Source organism: Carassius gibelio, chromosome A1, assembly GCF_023724105.1.
Source record: "Carassius gibelio isolate Cgi1373 ecotype wild population from Czech Republic chromosome A1, carGib1.2-hapl.c, whole genome shotgun sequence".
Taxonomy (NCBI): Eukaryota; Metazoa; Chordata; class Actinopteri; order Cypriniformes; family Cyprinidae; genus Carassius; species Carassius gibelio.
In genome coordinates this window covers 14499828-14512846 of record NC_068371.1, presented here as the reverse complement: position 1 = coordinate 14512846, position 13019 = coordinate 14499828, and the positions used below count along the sequence as shown (strand labels likewise).

Sequence of the window (13019 nt, the reverse complement as noted above, 5' to 3'; positions counted from 1 at the left end):
TTCACCAAATCGAACTGAATCGTTTTAAACGGTTCGCATCTCCAATACGCATTAATCCACAAATGACTTAAGCTGTTAACTTTTTTAATGTGGCTGACACTCCCTCTGAGTTAAAACAAACCAATATCCCGGAGTAATTCATTTACTCAAACAGTACACTGACTGAACTGCTGTGAAGAGAGAACTGAAGATGAACACCAAGCCGAGCCAGATAATGACTCGTTCACGAGTCAAGAACCGTTTCTGTCAGACGCGTTCGATTCGAGAACCAAGGAGCTGATGATATCATAGACAGTAAAAGAAATGGACACAGCGACCCCATTGGAACTCAACTGAGACAATTGAAGCCCATTTTTAGCGTTTTTTAGCACTTCCGTTTCTGACGCGCAGACTCAAACGAAGCTTGACGATGTCAGCAACCTGTCTGACAGATGTAAATCTTCTAGTAGCTGTGCGTGCAAACTGCCATCGTTAATCTTGCAGAGACGGCGAGCTTGAGCGGGGAGTTCTTTGGTGTGAGTGAGCAGGAGTAAGTATTCTGATTAATTATTTTGTATAGTATTTTAAAATGTAACGCCAGTACGCCATATTAAGTTAATTGCCTGTGAGCTTCTCCTCCTGTCTGTACGGTAATGCGACAGAGAGACGAGTGGTTATGACGCAATCGTTAGCCTATTTTTTACAAAAACTGTTTCTACGGGGCCATAATGTAACATAGAAGGTAATGGAGCCCTTTATACATTGTCGTGTAACTTTAGAAATAAATAATGGACAAACGGAGTCTTTAAATGCCTCAGATGTAAAGTTATTCGCTGTCAAAGTGACGTCAAAATGAATGGGAGTCAATGGGAATGCTAACGCAAGTGAAGTTCTGCTACAAGATGGCAGCACGCAGCCGCCTGGATGATACTGCGCATGTGTTGTGTGATTCAGTGTGAAGCAAACCGACACACAGAGCATCTGAACTGAACTGATTCTTTAGGTGAATGATTCTGAACTGATTCTGTGCTAATGTTATGAGCCCAGGTAAACCGAGGCTTGAATGAAGGGCAATCATCGCCAATGATGCCATTACGTTGAGCGCAAAAGAACTGGTGACCCATTTTCTTCAACCGATTTATTGAATCGAACTGTCCGAAAGAACTACTGGTGATCGGAAAACAGATGAGTCAATCTTTTGTTCATTATCTGGCTTGGCTCTGTGTTCATCTCTCTCTTCACAGCAGTTCAGTCAGTGTACTGTTTGAGTGCATGCATTACTCCGGGATATTGGTTTGTTTTAACTCAGAGGGAGTGTCAGCCACATTAAAAAAGTTAAGTTTAAGTCATTAATGGATTAATGCGTATTGGAGACGCGAACCGTTTAAAATGATTCAGTTCGATTTGGTGAACTGGTTCAAAAAGATCAGTTTACATCGAGTGATTCATTCGTGAACCGGATATCACAATTTGTTTTGAACTCTCTCTCACAACAGACACGGAAGAGAAGACAATGATGAATAAAGTCGTAGTTTTTGCTATTTTTGGACCAAAATGTATTTTCGATGCTTCGAAATATTCTAACTGACCCTCTGATGTCACATGGGCTACTTTGATGATGTTTTTCTTACCTTTCTGGACATGGACAGTAGGACTGAGAGCTCTCGGACTAAATCTAAAATATCTTAAAATGTGTTTCAAAGATAAACGGAGGTCTTACGGGTTTGGAATGAAATGAGGGTGAGTTCTTAATAACATAATTATGATTTTTCGATGAACTAACCTTTTAACTTCAGGTGCTAAAATAGAAAATAAACTAAATAAACTAATACATAAAAAAATAGAAGGACTTTAGACTTTTTTTTTTTTTTTACCAAAAAATAAGGGACGGAGCTAGTGACGTGAGGAGTAAACGCTGAGGGAAAAACTGAAGCTGATGCTTCACTTTATAGAAATCAATGCATTGACCAGTGCTGACGCAAGCCATGCACTAAAACACTACTCTTAAAAAAGGGACCCTTAAATGAAAGGATATTAGCATATTACCAATAAGTTACTAATATAACATTGCAAACAATGTTTTTTTATGAATATGACTTAAAACTGATGGAAGACGCGCTCAGTCTCTCGCTCTCTCTTTCTTTCTCTCTCTTGCGCGGCTGTTAGGTATGTTTTGTGCTGTTGATCGTCCTCATCTTCCTCAATAAATAAAAAATGTATTAATGCTAGGGTGTCACCGGTGAATCCAGTGGAGAAAAATCCCCTAACTGCAAACTGGCATTCAGATCTGCCTCCATTTTGTTAGCAATGCCCCAACTTCCAACTATCCGATAAATTCACGAAGGAAGAAATGAACAATATTGAATGCTAGTGCTTTCTAAATGACCACATGGTGTAAAGCACTGAGAAATGTAGGGATTTGTATATAGAGGTTTGCAGTAACAGTTCACCAAATCGGACTTGTGTGTTAAAGTAGACAAATAGTGTTTATAGTTCAGCAAAATGGGTGTGTGTTTTTTTCAAAAAAGGCATTATGGTTTAGAAATTTTAGTTAAAAAGCCTAGTTATACAATTGTGTGAAATATTTGTTCCTCGCGTTTGTATCACCATAAACAAACTCCTGCCAGCATCTGCAGAATGTCACTCTTGTTTATTTGTCATGTTGTGTTTGCTCTTATAATTCATTCTCATCATTGAGCTCTTTCATACACGCTATCCAATTGACTTGAGTTCGAAACACCGCTGTGTGTGCAGCACAATTATTTGTGCCTTATTTTAGCTTTGTAAGATCAAAGTCTGCACCTGTGGTGTCTTGAGTTCTTGATGATGAAGTCATGTTGGAGGTGTTGCTTCTCTTTTTGGTTTTCTAATAAGTGCTGTACATAGTCTTGCACCTTTGCACCGTTATTAACCAGTTTTGAAGAATGGCGTGTTTATTGTCATCTGCACAGTGCTCAATCAAAACAGTGAAGTGCACTAATACCATGCTGACATACTATATCGCCTGAACCCATGCCATATGCTCAGAGATCTTACGAAGGAACGCCGGCTGAATAGTTGGGGAAATAGCTGAAATCTCTGTCGAGAATTCAGTAGCTGTTTTTCATCTTGTCATGCACTGATGGATGATTTGTGCTGCTCAAAATCATTAGCGTTAATGATTTTAGGACCCGGTGAGCCCAGCAAACTAAAACCATGTTAATTCTATATCATCTCCAGTGTTTGGCCTGTTTGGCCTGTTTGTTGTATAGTTGTGTACATACAGTATATCATTAGTCTTTTTGAATATTTTAAATTTACTGAATGATTTCCTATTTTATTCTAATTTCTAATGTATTTTCTTATCATTTTTGTTCTGTATTTTAGAAAATTGTTATTCTCTCATTTTATTTTATTGTTTCTTTTGCAAGTTTATTCTATTATGATAATAATAATAATATAATTATTTTTATTATTGATACTTTACAATTTAATTAAATGTATATATATTTTAATCTGATTTCTAAATTTGTGTATTTTGATGAATTATTCTTTTTAATTAGTCAGTTATTAATAATTCATTTTCTATTATTATAATTAGTGTTCTAATGATTAAACTATGCATTGTTGTTATTATTATTATTTTATTTATAAAAATAAATATCCGGATTAATAATATTAATTTATGTCCGGATTAATTTTTCTTTCTGATTTTTATAAAATAATTTTAATTGTTTAAGTGATTTTAGTCAGTTCTGCTTGGTTCAGATTTTTCTAGTCTGTTCAGATTTCCAGTTATATTCTCATTTACTGTATAAATATTTTATTATTTTCTATATTAGTATTAGTTTCTAGTGTCATTCAGCAATATTGTTTTCCATTGGTAGCTAATCTCCAGTTAAGTGCTGATGAAAAAAAAAAAAAAAAAAAATGAGTAGGATTGGGTGACCTGTAATCTAAATTTACCTTTCACTGCATTAGTCTCTCTGTATTTAATTAACAACTAAACCAAACAGACGAGGACTAATCTGCCGCTCCACCTGATAACATACAAGCACTGCAGGTCATACTTTGAGGTGTGCAGCAAACCAAAACAAAGTATGAGAGAATGAAATAGAGAGAAGAAAACAGAGGACAAAAAGAAAATGTTGACTGAAATTGTGCAGTGGAGAGGCTCTTGTTTAAGGTGATTGACAGTCACTCTCTCGGCCCCTTATTCAGTTCCCAGGACACTCGGTTCCCCTCCATAGCGACGGCTTTAGAGTTCCTGTGGGACTCCTGTGGGACATTCATCTTGTCTGCTCTATTTGTCCGGGTAAAGAAACACTGTCAACCTGTTCTCGTCCTGTCTTTATTTATCATTCTTTAACTAGAGCTCTCTTTTGCTTGCTAAGAATCTGTTTCTCCTCACTCAAACCCAAAAAGTCACATAACCAAACTTCACCCAGAATAATGAAGATCTTTCACAGGAGGAACCAACTAAGTAACTAACTTTAAAAAATAATTAGCTAACTGGGAAGTAGTCACCCCTCTTGAAAAAAGAAACAATATTAAACCAGATCGAACCAGTGTTATTTATATACGGGTATGTTTTATTATATTAATATTTATATATTTATATTTATATTAGGTATTTTTATTTATTTTTATATTCTTATTTTATTGTTATAATTTACATTTTCAGTACAATTTTAAGGTTATGGTTAAGTTTAAGCTTATGGTTAAGCATTTTAGTAATTAATTTTGTGTTTTTCTCATTTTTGGTAGTTTTTTTAATTATTATTATGTCTACTCATATAATTAAGTCTAATTGTATATATATATATATATATATACAACTAGTTGGCAACTAGTTAAAATACATGTTTAAGTGTTAAATAGTTTATTCCAGTTAACGTTTATTTTAAGTAACAGTAATGCTTTTTTTTCTTTTGTCATTTTTGTAATATTATTTTAACAGAATTTGTTATAAAATAATATCTTAGTTATTTCTCCTAAGCAGCAGCAATCAAATGGAGATACTGTACTTATATTTATCTCAATAATGTCTCAAACTGTGCTCACTACAACAACAAATGCAATCAAAAGTCAAAGATCTTAATATGAACTTGAGGACAATTCTCATGAAATCCTCTCTAGAGCAGTGTTTCTTTTTTTGATCTATATTTTTGGTTTCCATCATCAAAAGTAAATATAGAAAATATAGCTTACATTGGTAACCAGCACTAAGACAATTTAAATGGGTCATTTAAGTTTGATTGCCAGCTGAAATAGGTTATCTGCTCTTTTAAAGACATAGCTCATCCAAAAATAAAAATAAACTCACCCTCCACTGTATGTTTAATTATCTTCTGCTGAACACAGAAACTTTTAAATAATGTTTTGGTAACACTTTACCATAAGGTTCCATTTGTTAATGTTAGTTCTATCATGACACCTCTCTGGAGATTTTAGCATGGTAATGGATATGACAATGTTACAGGGGTCATATGATTCATTTTTTCCTTGTCTTTGGAGTGTTACAAGCTCTTGGTGCATAAAGAAGACCTGTAAAGTTGCAAAGACTAAAGTCTCAAATCCAAAGAAATATTCTTTATGAAAGTTACGTCTCGTTTAAGCATGCCCCCATATCTCTATGTCACTATGTGGGAAGATTTGCATAATGCTGCCCAGATGTTTCTGCAAAGATAGAAGGCGTACCTTTTATTCTCTCTGTTGCTGCCAGCGCCACATCGTGGAGAAGCTGTGTGTTTCATGCTGAAAGCGAAAACTACTTTGTTTGGCCTTCCAAAAGAGCACGATATCCGATATGAGCTGATCCGCAACCACCCGCCGCTCCTTCGCCAAATCCGCTGGCTGTTCCTCGTTATAGCCACTGGCTGTTCCTCACTCAACCCCCTGGCTGTTCCTCGCTCTAGCCACCAGCTGCCGCTTACTCTAGCCATGGGCTGTTCCTCACTCAAGCTGCTGGCCATTCCTCACTCTTTGCAAGGATAGTTTGGCACTTCTGATTCATGGTACTGTATGTAAGTAGGTTTACATTTGTAAAGGATTTGCCACTGATGATTCAAAGTGAGTTTTGAGCAGTGTTGAGTAGCACATGTTGTTTGTCATTTCTCCGATCACAAATGCAGACATGGTTTTATGTTTATGCGGTGCAATATGCAACGCAACGCGAAAAAACAAAACAAATAAGTCATCTAGAGTTTCATGACAGAACTTGGTACTTAATGTATTAATAACTAACATGAACAAACAATAAACATTACATTTATTACAGTATTTTATTAATCTTTGTTAATGTTAGTTACATTAACATGAAAATACAGTTGTTAATTTTTAGTTCATGTTAATTCACAGTGCATTAACTAATGTTAACAAGCACAACTTTAGTAAATGTTAAAATTAACATTAACTAAGATTTTAATAAATGCTGTAAAAGTATTGTTCATGCTTAGTTAATGTTAACTAAAGTAGTTCACTAATGTTAACTAATGAACCTTAATGTAAAGTGTTACCAACGTTTTTAACCAAAAAGATTATGGTAGCTATTCACTTCCATAGCATTTTTTTTTCCTACTATGGAAGTCAATGGCTACCGGCAACTATTTTGTTCCCAACATTCTTCAAAATATCTTCTTTTGTGTTCAGCAGAAGAAAGAAACTCATACATGTTTGAACAACTTGGGGGTGAGTAATGATGGCAGTATTTACATTTTTGGGTGAATTATCCCTTTAAGCAAAGATTAAATCAATTTTAGGTCATTTTAGGACACATAATGAGGCTTTATTAGAGTCAACAAGTTGCCAATTAATTGATGTATATGCAGAATTTCTGTGTATTATTACACCATATGTGGGAGGGGCTTATTGAACAGGAAGTGAAGTGGATGAAAGCCACAAAATGCAGATGGTCCCAGTGACTCAGGTAGCGTGACGTCCGAAAGCTGAACGCAAAACTCACCACCACATGTGAAGCTTAAGTCAGTTGTGTATATGAGCGAGATTCTGGATGATTTTAATTTGTCCTTCTCCTCTCTCATGTGTTTTTCAGAGTTATTTGTGTTTTGTCAGTATTTAGAGTCTGAAAATGTGGGAGAACAGTGTTTTCTTTGGCACACTGTAAGTCTTTGTGTGTCTCTAGTACTGCTCATTCATGCATGAAGGTCCCAGCTGTAAAGGAAGCAATGCAGGGAGTCTTTCACTGCCCACCGGGCAGAAAGCCCAGAAACACTTGACACTTTAATGAGTGTGTGATTGTGCACATAAGTGGATGTTTGTTGTTGTGGGAGGAAAATTTATACTGTCCAACATTTCTAAGTAATTAAAAATTTGTTTTTGGTATAGCGAAGAATCAGTTGTCAGCAGCATTAATGATTAATCCAGCTTTTTTTAGGGTTAGGGTTGTGCTTATAGTATCATGCAGCAATGATAGTCAGAGATGCTGACGATAGCAGATGTCTTTGTCGATAGTCAAGACGATATTAGGCTCATTCCCCTATTAATGTATTAAATTATTATTATTATTATTATTATTATTATTATTATTATTATTAGGCGGCCTATTATAATACAGCTATTATTATCAAATTGCCCCGCTATTTCACTTCAGCACCTCACTTCATACACACACACACACACACACAAGTGAGGATTAGAGCAGATAGCTGCTGAGATCCGGTATTTCATTGCACTTTAACAAGTAATCTAAATGGCCTATATATTTTAATATATACAATGCAATATATACAGTGCAATATTTTAACTTAGTTTGATGCCACAGTTCTGTTAGAAAGCATCATTCTTGACTCTAACTTGAACTAACAGAATGCTTGAAAGTATAATATTTCTATTACTGGTGCTTCTATATGCCCATTCTTGTGTGCCTGTGCGGTTTTAAACACCAAATATTTATGAAATGGCCTAAGACAAATACAGAGAGAGTCTCTCTTTTGCTACCACCCACCCATAATAATATTGTGTATCGCAATCTCACGGGCTGGCGATATGACGATTTGAAAAATGACTGTATCGCCCAACACTAGAGTCACTTTGGCTCCATTACATTTTACTTTAGTTGTTTTGTTATGGTTGTAGTTTTTTTTTTGGGGGGGGGGGGGGGTTGCTTTGTTAGGGCTTTTTAGTTTTGTTTTGTGGGTTTTTGTTTGTCTGTTTTATGCTTTAGATTTCTGTTTTGTGTGATTTTTGTTTTCTTTTTGTGTTTTTTTTTCCTTTTTTTCGATTTGTTTTGGTAGGACTTTTCAGTTTTCAGTTTTCAGTTTGTTTTTGTTTGTTTTGCTTTTGAGATTTATTTTTGTTTGTTTTGCTTCGTATTTGTGTGTGTGTGTGTGTGTGTGTGTGATTTTATTAGGGATGTTTGTGTTTTGTTTTGTCAGGTTGAGTTTAATTTTGTTTTCTGTGTTTTGTCTGGTTGACTTTTTTTTTTGTTTAACTTTGACTATTTTCTCTTTCTCTGTCAGATCCAGACTACACTGTTGTTCTGAGTTCATCTTTGAATGCAAAGTTCTCTGGTGACCCGATGGAGTTGGAATGCAAAGCCACAAACATGTCAAACCTTCTTAGTGGACGACTGGGAGTGTTGTGGCTGTACAGAGACGTTCCACCTGGTGCCGTGCCAGGTTCTACTCACACCATCGTGTCACTGGATGAGAATGGGATCCTTGTGCCAGGCAAGACGTACAAGAGCCGTGTGGAGGCGGGGTTTATTACATTGACTCGAATGGAACCTTACACATTCAAGCTCCGCCTCTTTCGCACCACGGATGCTGACGCTGGTGAATACATGTGTGCCATAATGGCATGGGTACCATCTCAACATGGGAATTGGAAAAAGGTAGCTGAGTATGTGACCCCAGCACTTGAAGTCAGCTTTGCAAACAAGCGTAAGTGTGCATCCATTTGGATAGTTTTGTAATTTCTAAATATATTATATTATATTATATTACATTATATTATATTATATTATATTATATTATATTATATTATATTATATTATATTATTTAATTCATGCACACATATACACACACACGCACACTAGGGTGACCATATGTCCTCTTTTTCATGTACATGGCTTCTTTTAGGACCTAAAAAAAAAGCTTCCTCTCTAGGGCTGGGTACCGAACTTCGATGCCTTTATAGTATAGAACGAAAAACTTTGATACTATGAGTATCGAAAAAGTATTTATCTTTCGGTGCCAAATTTCAGTTCCAAAAGCCAAGCGGTGTTTGTTTGGATTTTTTAGTTTTTTTGCCAAGCGGCTGTGTCTGTGTGAGCTTGTAGCATACGTGCATGTAAGGACGTAAAGAGTAAGGACACCAAAGCCGGCAATACCACCAATTTAATGAAGCATTTGTTTGGATAAATGTTTTGCCCTCCCTCCCGGTTTGGTCTACTCCATTGTGTATCTTGAAACACGACCCCTTTCACGTCGTCTAAAAAACAGAGAGAGAGAGACAGATTTATCCGGTACAGCGAAATTCTCTAAGCAGCAGGCCACGTTATACGTTCACTTAAAACATAACCGACTGTGTTTACGAAAATACTTGCAGAGACAATTATTTTGATATAATTGTGTGTGTATGTGTTCATTCAGAAGTTACGATATGCAAAAGATGAATTCATTCATTCAGCATTGTCTGAAATGCTGCTCGCAGCGCGTGCTTTGAATGAGTGCGCACAAGCTCCGAACGTGCGCAAATAGTTTAAAACGCTTGAATCAGCAATATTTAGAAACAAGTGCAAACGATCAGCTACAATCCGTCTCACCCCTTCAAGCCAGTGAACAATGCGAATCAAGTTTTACATCACTATTCACAACAGCCCCGGGACGTGGGGCTAACGATTTTGCGAGCCCTGCACCTCAGATCTATCCAGTTTGTGAAACACTGGTTTCCACACTGGTTTCATTAAACAAAATAAATTATTATTTTAAAAGATTGACTCATCATTGAATCATCGGTTCACTAATCGGATCATGAACTTGTATTACTGAGCCAAAGATGATCTATTATTGAACATCTCGAATGAATAAAGACTTCAAGTTCATCTCTAAAGCACATAAAGCTATTGTTTGAGTTTATAAACTTCTATTTCATGCATGATTCGTATGGATCTGCTAACTGAATGCAAAGTGTGAGTTCTAGAAGAATGTTTGTGTCTTGATGAGCATGTATCGCTCACTAGGAGTCACTAAATGAACAGCTGCTGTTCTTATTTATTTAAATTTTTTTTTTTCAACGGAGGATCAGTTGCCTTATTGGTTAAAATCCCCAAACTGTTTACTTAAATATTAAATTAAAAAAAGTATTTTTTAATCTTAAATGTACTTAAAGGGGGGGTGAAATGCTTGTTTTCACTAAATATCCTGTTAATCTTGAGTACCTATAGAGTAGTACTGCATCCTTCATAAATCCAAAAAGTCTTTAGTTTTATTATATTCATAAGAGAAAGATAGTCTGTACCGATTTTTCCCGGAAAAACACGACCGGCTGGAGGCGTGACGTGTGGGCGGAGCTAAAGAATCACGAGCGCGAATAGGCTTTTGCGTTGAGAGGATGTGGAAGCTGTGACATTACCGTGAGGGAAAACCCATCATCCAAAACAAACCATGGCTTACAGTCAGATTGAGCCGTTTATTTATGATCCAGAATCAGATCCAGAGGCTGAAACTGAATGAAAGCAGCAGCAGCAACGACTCGCTCCGAGCGGGGCTCGAACCTGGGTCTCCGGCATGGAAGGGGACGCACTAACAAGGAGGCAGAGATATTTTAAGCAGTTTTACTCACCGCCTGCGGTTCCAACACACGATTGTGACCCTTTTTCCTTGGGATTGCATCTTTCTTAAGAAATAAACGATACGCAAATCCGTCGTCAAACTGGGCCTTGTTTGTAAAACAAGCATCTTCGAAATGCAGGGAACAAACAAAAACACTTGCAACAACTCCGTTGATGCTCTTTAAACATAAACTCCATCCACTGGTCCCTTAGGGTGTACTCACACTGCCAGTTTGAACCGTGCCCGAGTGCATTTGACCACCAAAGCGCGGTTCGTTTGACTAGTGTGAGTGCTCCGAATCGTGCCCGGGCGCGGCTCGATTGGCCGGCCCTGGCCCGCTTGGAAGAGGTGGGCCAGGGCACGGTTCAGTTGGACTCGGGCGCGGTTCGCATGCAGTGTGAGCGCTAACCGTGCCGGGGCACGGAAAAGGACGCTTTGCATCATGGTTTTGCGACGCTCCAAAACCAACATGGCAGGGAAAGGGTCGCTTTGGTCTACGGGAGAGGTGCAAAACGCATAAAAAAACTAAAAACTGCAAAGTCCTTGCTGCACTTCAGCTGCTATCTTGCAAACATCTTCATACGAGCAGCACGATTACGTGAAAATGTTCGCGCCACTAAGGCGACACATCTGTTTAACAACAGGCTGTGGACCAAACAACACAAAATTATCCACAAAGAAAACAGAGCGATGCACTCCATTGTGTTCATAGAGCGCCGCTCTTCCTGTTTATCCCGAAACCGTCGCACCATAATGACGTAAGCGTGCTCCGGCACGAATGCTGAAACCCTACATGTGAGTGCAGGCCAGAGGGGGAGTGGGGAGGGGGGACAATCGTACTCGGGCCCGGTTCATGGCAACCGTGCCTAGTGTGAGTACACCCTTAATGTTGTTTTTTTTTTTTTTTTGGTAATCTGTGCAGGGTTGTCTTGCCCTGGCAACCAAAAACACACTTCTTTTGTGACTTTTCGCGACGCTCTCACTCTGATCAGTGAATCGCTCTGATCAGTGAAATGTCTGTGCTGCTCAGCCTCGCTATACGGGAGCGTGCGCTCTTCCGGCAGAAGTGTCCTTAGGACCCTTATAAGGAAATTCCGCTCCATCTAACATCACACAGAGCCATACTCGAAAAAAACTTTCCGAAACTTGTGACAAACCGGAAGGAGTATTTTGGGAACAAAAATACTCCTTCAAACGTACAACTTAATTTTTGAAACTTTGTCCATGTTTAGCATGGGAATCCAACTCTTTAACAGTGTAAAAAACTCAGTATGCATGAAATAGCATTTCACCCCCCCTTTAAGTATTGAACGTAAATGCAAAATGGAAAAGAAGCAAATAAATATATGGTAAAGAAGCAAATAAATATACAGCTTGAGTAGCAAGATTGTGTTCAGTTTTAACTCGATATTCCATTTTGTATTTTTGAGTAAGAATAAGAAGCATTTCATCTGGCACTTAGTGTCATTCCAACATAATAAATCATTTCTGGAATCTGCATCTGGAATAGGATTTAGATGTATTTACACAGTTTAATGTATTTTAGAGGGGACATGGATGCATTTAAATTGCAGTTATGGATGCATAAATAGGACTGTTTTGTTTTTAACATAAAACGTTGAATACTGGTATTTGAAATAATTTAAAACATGAAAAAAAAATTCTAAATGGTCTAAATGTGAAATTAAAACTGACAGTAGGTGACAGCAAGTGACTGTAATGAGTAATGAGTAATGAGTGAGTCACTGAGATTTAACCGATTCATTTAAACAGCAAATTCATTCAGAAACAAAACATTTGACTGTGTTAATTAGTGAATCACTGGATCATTTGTATCACCAATTAGTTCAAAAAGCTGACTTATTCAATGAGTAAACACCGTCCATTGCGCAGAGACGCAAAATTGAACACAAACAAGCAATATTATGTCTAAAATGTAAGTCACTTATTGCTTTACCTAACACATTTAAAATTATTATGTGTTCATGCTGATATCTGCTGTGTTCATTACTCTTTGTGTTATATAGATTGTTAACTATATTAAAATATAGAAATATAAAAAGCAGCGACAGAAGCATTTTTGCAATTTAGAATGCCTGCAATTTAGAGTTTTAATAGACTAATAAATCAACGTGTGACTTCTGTGTGTGATTTGGTGATGTGAAATTATTTGATAAAGTCAGATCGCACATTAAAACAACACTTACATCGCAGAAGATATACTGTATATCGAACAACTTGAGTGGGAAATGAATCACCCGAAG

General features: G+C 37.1%; 1 protein-coding gene across 1 annotated transcript in view; it reads left to right on the top strand.

The window, feature by feature from the left end:
- LOC128010919 (prostaglandin F2 receptor negative regulator) overlaps window positions 1-13019 on the top strand; it is a 64269-nt gene that overhangs the window by 30697 nt on the left and 20553 nt on the right. The window contains exon 5 of the mRNA XM_052593052.1: window positions 8439-8861. Coding sequence (XP_052449012.1) covers window positions 8439-8861 — 423 coding nt within the window. The remainder of the gene's footprint in view (window positions 1-8438; window positions 8862-13019) is intronic.